Genomic DNA, 12,834 nt, shown 5'->3' with positions numbered 1-12,834 from the left:
CAGCTAATTCAGAGCATTCATTTTTGTGATTTCTTTAAGCTATGAAGCATGATGTTTCAGGGTATATGTTAGGAAGCAAATGATTTAACAATAGAAAGCCTGTAGCTAGAATATTTTCTCCTAAATCCTTGCTTGTCTACATCATGAAAGTAATCATCACTTTAGATCATTTTTCTTTTCTGTAAACTTTACAAGCTTTTGTTTTAATGAGACAACTGTCACAGTATATGTAGCTACTTTTCTAGGTAACAAAACCCCTGGAGAAGAGGCTCTAAATCAGGGCTGGGATGTAGCCCAGGGGCAGTGTTTTTCTAGCCATGAGATCGATCCTCAGTGCCACAAACAAGAACAAAACAGACAAACAACAGGTAATTTAAAGTTCATAACAATTTCATGAAATGTATCTCTCATGAATCATAAATAAAAGGCTAAGTATGGTAGCACAAGCCTTTAATCCCAGCACTCAGAAGGCAGAGGCAAGAGGATCATTATGAGTTCAAGGCCAGTATACCCTACATAGTGAGTTTCAGACCAGCCAAAGCTACTAGTGAGACCCAGACTTAAAAAAATAACAATGAACAAACAAAATAAAATTCCTTTAAAGCTTTTTTTTTTTTTTTAAATTTTTTCCGGAGCTGAGGACCGAACCCAGGGCCTTGCACTTACCTACTGAGCTAAATCCCCAACCCCTTAAAGCTTTGCTTTATATCATAGATTCCATAAATAAAATTATAAAATATATGTAAAATGACACACAAAATTTTACAAATATTTATAGATTAGTTTACATAACTTATTTAAACTATTTTTGACAGTACTGGGGACTGATAAGTAAGCATACTCTACCTCTGAACTACATCTCCAGACCTTATTTTTCAACTATAAAAAAAATGTTATGATTTACTACTGTGGATTTGGAAACCCTTAGGTCAAACACTTGAAAGCTATATTTGAGAATCTGACGTCCTTTATATCAGCTCCAGAGTATGACCACATTTCCAATTTCCTGATACTGATTTTCTGTCTGGGGGTAAAAAGCATCCTAAAATGTATATAGTGAAATCACAGTGCTCAGGAAATATGAGGAGGAAAATCCGAAGTTCAAGGTCAGCCAAATAAAAATATAAAGAAACCAACAAAACACAAGATCCCATCTACTATAATATTTACTATATATATGTGTGTGTATGTGTGTATGTGTGTATGTATGTATGTATGTATGTATGTATGAATGAATGTGTGTGTGTATATATATATCACTATAATGGGAACCTAATATTTATATTTAACTTTCCTTTTGCCCTTTACTGAAGAATAATGAAAAATTGGTAGGTAGGGCCAGGAGCAGTGGTGCATGTGTGTAGTCCCATTAGGAGTTATTCTCAGCTACACTGTCTATTCAAGGCCAGCCTGGGTTTCATGAGACCCAGCGCAGGGAGATGGCTTAGTGGGTCAAGGTACTTGCTGCTAGGTGTAAAGATCTAAGTTCAATCCTTGGAACCCACATGGGTAGAAGGGCAGAACCAACTCCTACAAGCCGTCCTAACATGCCCATCCACACAGTACAGCACATATGCACATACAATACACAAACACAATAAATTTAATAAAAAAAGCACTTTATACTAAAAATCTTTTTAAAAAAAGACAGACATGCTATGTTTAATAGAATAATTAGCATAAACTAAGTAAGTCTTTATTACCAGCTCAAGTTATTAAGAACATAATGCCTGAAAATAGAATTGTGAAAAATAATTTACTTACCTGCAACATGCTGACTATTTCAACTTTGTTGAAGAAAATAAAAGATGTAAGAGTAGAAAGGAAATTCTCTTCAAAAACAGACGGTGTAGGCAAAATGATGTCCTGAATGTACTGTACCCTGTAAGTCTGATGTATTTTTTGCCTTAGTTCTGAGTCTGTTATTGGTATAACTTCCTTAAACTTTGCAGTTTTGGTCAAGAATTCTCTATGCCTTTTTGGTTGGGCCAAAGCAGGGTCATATTCAAGGCATCCCACGACATCCATGATACACTCATCAGAAAACATTACCTCAAAAAGAGTTGCCTTATTTAGGAATAAGATTCCTCTAATAATCTCATACAGATGGTGTAAGCCTTCAGTGTTTTCTAGGTCCTCACAAGCTTGGAACAGCTGCAGTAGTTTTTTGATATAGCCTTCATTTTCCAAGGCCAGAGCCAGCTTTTCCCTACGGATAGGTGAGGAAAGAACTGAGGTAACTAAGTCAGCAATCTCTTCAAGTTTACTGAGTTCACATGTGGGCAGGTCAATAAGATGACTAGTTTCTGGCATTTCTTCAAATCGTTCTTCTTCTGATTCATCAATGAGGTCCTGTGTGACTTCTACTGATGGGTCCTTACCTTGAACCTAAAAACACCCAAGTACATCTGGTTATCTTAAAATACAAAATAGTTCAACACTCTGGAAATCAAATCACTGACCATCGAATTTAAGTAAAAGTACCATGAACACCGAGCACGGTGGCTCACCTATAATCTCAGTGCTTGAGAGGTTGAGGCAGTAGAATCAGGAATTCAAGGCCAGTCTAGTTAAGAAATGACATTCTCAGGACTAGGGCAGTGAAGTCAGTTGGCAAAGCACTTGCCATACAAGCCTGAGGACCTCAACTGGAGCCCCAGAAACCAACAAATGCAGGACATGCTGGTAGGCACACTTGTTCATAATCCCGCTGTGGGGGAGAAGACAAGTGAAGAGGAGAAGTAACAACAGAGGGCAAAGGAATAACTAGATGACTAACGTAGTAAGGGAAATCCAATGATATGTCCCTCAAAGGCTAAGAACATCTGGCTCAATTATACCAGATGTCTGAAAGTATACTGACTCTTTACTTTTTAGTTTTATTTAGCATCATACTTTAATATTATTATACAACATTGGTACTGCTGACTCAACTTTTATGTATTAAATTCTGCAATACCGATAATCAAATATATCGGGAAATTACACTGAAGTTTCCTGAGGATGTAATGTAAATGAGAATGACTGGCCTGGGGAACATCTAGACCTGTCAGGCCCTGGCTAATCTCTCTGTTTCTTTCTTGAGACAGGGTCACTTTTTGTAGTCCTAACTGGTCTGGAACGTCTATGTAGACCAGGTTAGCCCCTGCCTTCTCAGTGCTGGGATTAAAGTATGTGCTACCACTTCTGACCTACCAATACTTCTTTCCCCTTTTCTTTTCTTCTCTTTTTTTTCTCTTTCCTTTTTTAAAGACAAGGTCTCACTGTACAACTCTGGCTGTTCTGTAACTTACTTTGTAGACCAGGATGACCTTGAACTCAGAGATTCACCTGCCTCTGCCTCCTGAGTCCTGGGATTAAAGGTGTGTACCACCAAGTCCATCTTGAGAAAATTCTATGTTAAACAGCTATGTTTAAAAAACAAATCATTTTGGGTGTGTGTCACAGTGCACACATGGAGGTCAGAGGACAACAGTTCCGTTCATCTACCATGTGGGGGGTTCCAGAGACTGAGATCAGGAAGGTCGTCAGGAAAGTTCTCAACAGTTACTGTAAGGTACAGACTGTAGTAAATTGAGGAGGAAATAGTAACAGAATTAGTATAAAACAAACAAACAAAAACCCCAAATTTTATAGAAGAGTGTACTTGTTTCTTTACATTTATTTATGATTATAATTAGTGGGTGTGGCCAGTGCCATGGTGTGTCTGTGGAGGTCAAAGAACAACTGTGTGGAGTTGGTTCCCTGCTTTCACTGTGGGTTCTGGGGATCAAACTTGGGTTATCACACTTACAGAGCAAATGCCATTGCACTGGCCCGTGTTTTAATATGTCTATCCTATATTGGCTCCTTCAAATGTCTGGCATATTCACAATGATGCTACTGTTTTGTCATTTTAAGTACTATACTAAATGTAAATGCTTAGTCAGATCTGACCATTTAAAAATTTGCTTTGCAGGACTGGAGAGATGGCTCAGTGGTTAAGAGCAGCGAGGATGCAGGTTTGATTCCCACATGATGTCTCATCACCATCTCTAAGTCTGTCTCCAGGGATCCAACACCCTCTTCTGGCCTCCCATGGCTCCACATGCCCATAGTGCACAGACGTACATGTAGGCAAAGCATCAATACACATAAAATCATTACAAAGAATTGTTTTACATTTTCCTTGTGGGAAGGTACTGTGGAGGTCAGAGGACAACTTGTCCACGTTGATTCTTTCCTTCTACCATGTGTTCTGGGGGAATCAAACTCAGGTTGTCAGACTTGGTGGCAAGCATCTTTACCCTCTGAGCCATCTCACTGGCCCTCAGGTCCTCAAATATGCTGATCACTCCAGTGGAAGAGCATTTTGGCTGAGGGATTGACCTACCCAAAGAAAGGTCTGTCCAGGTCCTGAGGGGCAACTCCTATACATCTGTATTATCCTATATCTTAAAGAGGTGACTTATTATGTGGGGACCTAGGGCTATGCATTATTCCATGCTGACAATGTGATTTACGGTGCGTTCATTGGATTAGGAGGCATCCTTGACCTCTGGAGAAGCTGGAGTCTAAGGTCAGCCAACCTGATGTAACTTATCTCTAGTAAAACCCTGGACACAAATACTTGAGTAAGCTGCTCTGGTTGACAACAAGTAACGTGCTGCCTGCCATACACTTGGAAACCCAAGTATGGAACTCTCCTCAAACTTTTGCCCCATGTGCTTTTTCTGTTTGGTTTTAATCTGTATGTGTTACTATAGTAGTAAAATGTAACTAGATAGAAAACATCTTTGTTGAGTTCTTTTGAATCTTTTCAATCAACTATTGTATCTAAAAGTGGTCTTGTGAACCTTCAGAACTACCTGAGAAGAAACAGTAAAAGACAATTTAGTAAACATTTCTAGGGCAGGGTCAGCAAAATAGCTCAGCAGGTAAAGGAACTTGCTGCTGAACCTGCTGACCTGAGTTTGATCCCTGGGGCCAAGAGGGTGGAAGGAGAGAACTGCCCCACTGTGCTCCTCCACACGCTCTGTGGCACGTGTGCTCATACCATACACAAACACACAAGTAAATAAATGTAATACTTAAAAAATTTTTCTAGGACAAATATATGAAGTCTCAGGCATATATGTATGTATATTCCAAACAATATATTAAACAGAAAGGGCTGAGATGACAAACAGGTATAATCTAATATGCTATTTACTGAAAAATTACTATGCACAGCTATGTTACAGCAGATAGAAAAACCAACATTGCAATTCTTAAAAAGGTGTTAATCTTTCTAATTTTTGAAATTTATCATTTAAAAGTTACTTCCATATGCCATTAAAATATTCCAAACAGCTTCATAAATGTTTCCATATTTTGTTATAATTTAGTAAGTTTCACTCATGGATTAAAGTATAAATTAAGAGCAGAATAGCAAGTATTTACTGAAAATATATGAAAGGTTAACAATTCAGATAATTTTTAGTTCTTAAATTCTAATATACAGAGTTTTAATATGCTAAAAATACAGTTAGATTTTAAAAGAATACACAGAGAGAAACAAAATAAAATTTGCAGATTTAAAGACAGGAAAAACAGAAGGGCAAAACGACAGTGTAACAATTTCAATTTTACTCCATGTACACTTTGCATGAATACATGAAACACTCTATACTGGATTTTTGTATATCAGAGTTCTGCTATTTAATAATGTATATTAATAATGCTCAGTAACAAATATCATGTAAAAGAAACTGTCCATTTCCAGCTAAAAAATTTGCTGACTCATGTCAGGGCTACATGTCAGAGGGAATAGCAAGATTCACTTAAATTTTTCTTTGTGTTTTTAAGATAGGGCCTCATGTATTCTACGCTAACCTCAAATTCATTCATATAATATATACACACACGTATAAATCTATCTATCTATCTACACACACACACATCTGTATGTATATCCGTATATCTATCTACCTAATCTAATCTAATCTGGCTACACGCGCGCGCACGCGCACACACACACACACACACACACACACACACACACACACACACACACACACACTCACTCACTCACTCACCCTCCCTCCCTGTGATGACCACAAACTTTTGATCCTTTCGTTTTCACCTTCTAAAAGCTGGGAAAATGGGTTTGCGTTAATATGCCTGGCTACAATTTCTTGAAGTATGTGGCACAAATTAAAAACAGCCATATAAGAGCCAGGTGGTGGTGGCACATGTCTTTAATCTCAGCACTTGGGAGGCAGAGGCAGGCAAATCTCTGTGAGTTTGAGGCCAGCCTGGTCTACAGAGTGAGATCCAGGACAGCTAGGACTGTTACACAGAGAAACCCTGTCTTGAAAAAAATTAATTTAAAAAAAAAAAAAACAAAAAAAACCCCCAAATCAAACAAACCCAAAAAACAGAAAAGAAAACAACAACAACAAAAACAAAAACAAACCCTGCCCCCCAAAAAAACAAAAGCCACACAAAAATGATTATGGTCAGGTTTACAAAAAAAATTATAAAATTTTAAGAATCACCAGAAGGACCTGGGTATGGTAGCTCATGCAGTTTGAGGCCGGCCTGGCGGTTGAGTGAGACGTGTTAACAAACAGAATCACAGAGAAAAGCTCAAGTAAGTGAGACCGATAATAGCCAAATAATAAAATCAACCTATTAGAAATAAAGACCTGAACTAGGTAATCATTGAAATGGACCTGTCATTAAAAACAAAAAAGAAACAATCAATTTAAAATTCCAATTACTACGTATCACAGCTAAAAAAAAAGCCTAAGAAGAGAAGACATGAGAAGTCATGAGTGGTGCAATGTGGCATCATAGGAAAAGAAAGTGGACATTAAGAAACAGCTGCATGAGTTTTAGTTAATAACAATATTTAACACTAGTTTATTAACTGCAACTAATACTCTATATTAACAGGAGATGGTAATCTCGCTGCATTATGTGCAGCTGAGTGCAGGGGTTGTCTGGGAGGGAGTTTTACAGTTACTCTACATTACTGAGCACATTCCTCATGCCCCAATCTCTGTTCTGAGACACGGCCTCATATGGCTTAGGCTGGCCTCAAACTTACTATGAAGTGAGGATGATCTTAGACTCCTGATCCTCTTGCTTTTACCTCCTGATTGTTGGGATTACAGGTGCTCACCACCCATGCTAGGATTACCACGCTGGGGCTGGACCCAAGGCCTCCTGTGTGTTAGGGAAGCACTCTCTAACAACTGAGTTACATTCACATAAAAAAAAAAAAAAAAACCTTAAAAATTATGATAATGGCCGGGCGGTGGTGGCGCACGCCTTTAGTCCCAGCACTCGGGAGGCAGAGCCAGGCGGATCTCTGTGAGTTCGAGGCCAGCCTGGGCTACCAAGTGAGTCCCAGGAAAGGCGCAAAGCTACACAGAGAAACCCCGTCTCGGGACAAAAAAAAAAAAAAAAAAAAAAAAAAAAAAATTATGATAATGTTGTTGTTGCTCCTAATTTAAAGTGAAATAATCAGATGCAATAAATAAAAAAAAATCTAAGACTGAGGATCAGGTCAGTAGCAGAGCACTTCCTTTGTTTTATTTTTTTTCAGGACAGGGTTCTCTGTTTAGCCCTGGCTTTCTTGGAATTGGCTTTGTAGACCAAGCTGTCCTCAAACTTAGGGATCCGTTTGCCTCTGCCTCTCTAGTGCTAGGATTAAAGGCGGCAAAACATTTATTTTGTATGAATTAGGAGCTGGGTCAGATCCCCAGCACCAGAAAAATGCTTCCCATAGTTTAACACATACTCCTTAAGTGAAAAAAAAAAAAAAAAATGAACAATGTGTATAATCATATTTATAAAGACATACAAAAAGAAACCTTACTTGACAAATTTTTTCCCAGATCTCATCACAGCCAGCTTTTTCTTGAAAACTTAGAGCCAGATCATAATTTTCAGCTTCTGACCAAACAATTAATGTATCCTGTTTAAAAAAAAAAAAGATTTCTCATTATCACACTAGAAAAGATATATCTATGAAATAGAAACAAAATTCAAGAGAAATGGCAGTTAAAATACATTCAAGCGACAGAGCACATCTATAAAGTATTCTGCTACACCTTTAAAGTTTCGTACTATTATCTCAATGGAAGAGAAACTTTGGCATCATATATGACACTGAGTGCCGGGGAGTGGTGGCGGTGCAAGCCTTTAATCCCAGCACTCGGGAGGCAGAGCCAAGGCGGATCTCTGTGAGTTCCAGGCCAGCCTGGTCTACAGAGCGAGATCCAGGACAGGCACCAAAACAACACAGAGAAACCCTGTCTCCAAACAAACAAAGACACTGAGCAATTTCTAAATAAGCTAAAACAGGTTACGAGGCTCTAGCTAACCCTTCTTAGGCAAGACTGTAGACTTTCCAACCATCTACTTTCTGCTGTCCAGAAGAAGTCAGCCATTCTATTCACTAACAACCTACATGCTGACCCTTTCTTTTTAACTGGTTGTTAGATGATTAGAAGCATGCAAATACCTTCAGACAAATTTAGGTTTAATCCTATTTTGTCATATATATAAAAGCTTATTTTTGCCGGGTGATGGTGGTGGTGGTGGTGGTGTACACCTTTAATCCCTCGGGAGGCAGAGCCAGGCAGATCTCCGTGAGTTCCAGGCCAGCCTGGTCTACAGAGGGAGCTCCAGGACAGGCACCAAAACTACATAGAGAAACCGTCTTGAGAAAAACCAAAAAAAAAAAAAAAAAAAAAAAAAAAATTTACTTTTGTTTTATGTGTGAATGTTTGCATGTGTGGTGCTTTGAATGGTAAATGTGCCCCACAGCCTCTGACACTTGAATACTTGGTGTCCAGTTGGAAGTATTTGGGAAAGCTTAGGAGTATGGCCTTTTTGGCATTAGGATGTGGGCTTTAAGAATTCCAACATCTGTACCAGTTCCAGTTTGTTCCTGTTTCTTGTTTGTGGCTCAAGATGTGAGCCCTGAGGTCCCAGCTGTTCCTGTTGCCATGCTTCCTCACTCTAACAGTGATAGACTCTCATGGACTCTGGAAGTGTAAGCCCAAACAAACCCTTCTGTAAGTTTGCTTTGGAAATAGTGTTTTGTCACAAAAACAGAAAAGCAACAGATACGTATGCTGGTACCAGGGAATGAACTGCTGCTATGAAGAACCTAACCATGTGACTATATTTTTCCGAAGAATACGGAAGACTCTGTGGGGCTGGACTAGAAAAATAGTTGACACAGTAAGCAGAGCTTTACGGACCTTCCCAGTAGGAGACTGAAAGTGTAGTGCTGAGAGCAATGTGGGCTGTGGAGGCCTGGCCCAGAGGTTTCAGAGAGGAACAATATTAACTTGCTAGAGACCAGTTCTGTGATATTTTGGCAGTGTGTGGCTGCTTTCTGTCCTTGTCCTGAGATTAAATTAAAAAGGAACGGCAGGTGGTATGGCACACACCTTTTATCCCAGCACTCAAGAGACCAGGTCTGGTCTACAGAGCTAGTTCCAGGATAACCAAGGCTACAAAAAGAAACCCTGTCTCTAAAACAACCCCCTCCCCCAAACAAACAAACAAACGAATGAATAAATAAAAGGTAATGGACTAATTCCTTTTCCTGAGATTTCAAGACAGCCTAATACTAATACTGACTCTGTTTCATGTTTATCAGTAACACTCTTAAGCAGGAATGCAATGAATAAGAGTTAAGTGGGGTAAAAAGATTTACAGAACGCAGAGTTTGAAAACAAAAAGAACACTAGGAAACTTAATGTTATACCCAAGGCTTCTGCAAAAAGAAATGAGGAGCTTAAGGAGACGCTTGAGCTGTACTGGACAGATAAAGGGTACTGTCTTAGTTACTTTCCTTATTGCTGTGAAGAGACATCATGACCAAGGCAACTTATAAAAGAAAGCATTTAATTTGGCATTCATGGTTCCAGAGGACAGTAGAGTTTACGGTCATTATGGGGGTAGGGGGGAGTATGGCAGCAGGCAGGCAGGCATAGTGTTGGAGCAGTAGCTGAAAGCTTATATCTGATCCATAAGCATGGCACAGAAAGAAAGCTAATGAGAATGAGGTAGGCTTTTGAAACCCAACATTCAAACACATGCACCTATGGGGATCATTCTCATTCAAACCACCATAGGCGCCGCTGAGGCAAGATCCTACCCAGCTAAATGTCAAACTTGTAAAAGAGATCACAAGGTGGTTTTCTGCTGCTGCTGTGGTTTAAGTCCCATAAACAACAACAAACAAAAGCTTCTACAGATATGATTCCAGGAGGACAAGTTGGTGGCTGAACTTGGCAGTGTCAAGTACATGATGCTGGCTTTAGAGTCATGAAGGACACAGAGAAATTGGAGCCATAGAACCTTCGGTGGTTTCAGAGGGCCTCTGAGTGTGGTAGGGGATTTCCTTCACGGAACCGGAGAGGTCACTGCATGAAACTGTGCAAGTGCAGCCCAACTTGAATTAGAGATCCCCAAATGTTGAGACATTAGAATATCTGCCAAGGAAAGCTGCACACAGAGTGGAACCAGCTCAAGGGACAGGCAGGGAGCAAAGGAGGAGGAGTGGAGCCACTACCAGACAATTTGGAATTTGCCTTACTGGGTTTCTTTGCTTTGGTCCAGCATTTTCTACGCTCTCATTCCTCCCTATGCCATTATATGCTGAAAATATGTCATTTGCTTTTTGATTTTATAGGGAGTTGCAGTTAAGTTATTGCTTTGAGTCTCAGAAGAGACTTTTAACTTTTACAGTGTTAAGACTGTAAAAGACTAGGGACTTTTAAGTTGGACTACACGCATTTTGCATTATGGTATGGCCGAGACTCTGGGTACCAGGGAGCAGAATATGGTGGTACGTCCCTCATACACTCTGTCATTTGAATATTTGGTCCCTGTTGGTACTGTATGGGGAGGCTTAGGAAGCGTGGCCCATCAGCAGTTTTCAGAAAGAATAACCTGATTTATTTATTTATTGTTCATAGAGTATCCTCAATTGTGCCCTTAATTTTAAAAGGTTTTCAAACTCTGTATTTCTAAGATTTAGATTTAATTAAAATACACACATATACACATTAAATTCACTACGTAATAATCTAATAAAACAAACGAACAGGGTTGTTTTGGATACAAAGTAAATTTTTGTTTTAAAAACATAGGTGAAACCAACAAGGCTTTGATCTCAGCACTTGGGAGGCAGAAGCAGGTGGATCTGTGAGGTTGACGCCAGCCTGGTTTACATTGTGAATTCCAGGCCAGTCAGGATTACATAGTGAGACCCTGTAACACTAATTAATTAATTAATTATTTTGGTAATTAATTAAATTTTAAAAAATGAGAAATGGGGCTGGAGATGTGGCTCATCTGACAGAATGTGTCTAGCATGCATGAAACCCTGGGTTTGACACCCCCCCCCCCCAACCAAACTGTCCTAGTAATTTTTCTGTTAGTATAATAAACTACATGACTGAAACAACTGGAAGAGGAGAGTTTATTCATTTTCATCATTGAGGGAAGCCAAAAAGCCAAAACAGGAATGCATGGCAGTAATCTGAAGGTAAGAACAGAAACAGAGATAATGGAGGAAAGCTGCTTATTAGCTTGCTCAGTTTATCTGCCTACATCTGCCATGGAATGGCAATGCTTACAGTGAGCTGTGCCCTTCTCCATCAATCAGTAACAAGAAAATGCTCCACGACATGCCCACCAAGCAACTGATGGAATCAATTTTCCCTTTTCTTTTAAATTTATTTATTTATTTTACATCCCAACTCCAGTTTCCTTTCCTTCTCCCCACACCCCCAATCCACTCCTCCCTTTTTCTTCAGAACAGGGTAGGCCTCCCATGGATAGCAACAAAACATGGCACATCAAATTGCAGTAAGACTAAGCACCTCCCCTTGTATTAAGGCTGGGAAAGGTAAACCCAATATGAGGGAGGAATAGGGTCCCAAAAGACAGCAAAAGAGTTAGACAGAGAGACACCCCTGCTCCCATCGTTAAAAGTCCCACAAGAAGACCAAGCTACACACATAACGCAGAGGGCCTAGGTCAGTCTGGCATCAATTTTTCAATCAAGGTTCCTTATTCCCAAGTGACTCTAGTTTGTGCCAAGTTGGCAAAAACTAACCAGCACACACATAGCTGGGTGTGCCTGCAATCCCAGCTAGCATTTTGGAAATCTTTGCTCTACCCTTTTCTTGATTATATACCTTAAAAAGGAAATCTGCCATCAAAATTATTATTTCAAATTTTATGAGGTGCTTCAGTTGCTTATACCATCTACAGATGTGCTTTCAAACCCTTTTTAAAAACTAGTAGAAGGCAGCACTCGGGAGGCAGAGCCAGGTGGATCTCTGTGAGTTCGAGGCCAGCCTGGGCTACCAAGTGAGTCCCAGGAAAGGCGCAAAGCTACAGAGAAACCCTGTCTCGAAAAACCAAAAAAAAAAAAAAAAAAAAAAAAAAACTAGTAGAAGGGAGATGTGTAGAGAGATGGTTCAGCAGTTAAGAGCACTTGTTGCTATTGCATAAGACCAGAGTTTGGTTCCCAGCACTCATATGGCATAGCTTGTAAGTGCCTGTAACTCCAACCATAGGGGAGTTATACTCTCTTCAGTCTTCTGCAATACCTGCCCCCATGCATACACATACATTCACTCACACACACACACACACACACACACACACACACACACACACACACACACCAATCCTAAGGGACGTGTGGGGGCAGGTAATAAAAAAAGTTCTAAAGATAAAGGCAGAGCAACTATAGTCAGGTCCATTTAATGCATCTGGGCACCCACTCTGGTTCTCCACCTTCCCCTTAGTCCAAATCATCTTAACAACCCA

At 39.7% G+C, this 12,834-nt stretch overlaps 1 protein-coding gene across 8 annotated transcripts in view; it reads right to left on the bottom strand.

The window, feature by feature from the left end:
• Positions 1-12,834, bottom strand: part of Ppp4r3b (protein phosphatase 4 regulatory subunit 3B) — a 58,386-nt gene that overhangs the window by 36,051 nt on the left and 9,501 nt on the right. For 6 of the 8 annotated variants that reach the window (XR_013042860.1, XR_013042859.1, XM_076546140.1 and 3 more), the window contains 2 exons: positions 7,847-7,945; positions 1,765-2,388 (listed from right to left, as the gene is read on the bottom strand). Coding sequence is in view for 6 of the 8 variants with exons in the window: in XM_076546140.1 (XP_076402255.1) it covers positions 1,765-2,388; positions 7,847-7,945 (723 nt within the window). In the remaining 2 variants the exon portion in view is untranslated. The remainder of the gene's footprint in view (positions 1-1,764; positions 2,389-7,846; positions 7,946-12,834) is intronic. The other 2 variants (XM_076546144.1, XM_076546143.1) reach the window with 2 other exon arrangements.

This window comes from Peromyscus maniculatus, chromosome 10 (assembly GCF_049852395.1).
Source record: "Peromyscus maniculatus bairdii isolate BWxNUB_F1_BW_parent chromosome 10, HU_Pman_BW_mat_3.1, whole genome shotgun sequence".
In the NCBI taxonomy this organism is placed as follows: Eukaryota; Metazoa; Chordata; class Mammalia; order Rodentia; family Cricetidae; genus Peromyscus; species Peromyscus maniculatus.
The sequence above is the reverse complement of the archived record's forward strand: the minus strand, read 5'-3'. Positions and strand labels throughout refer to the sequence as shown.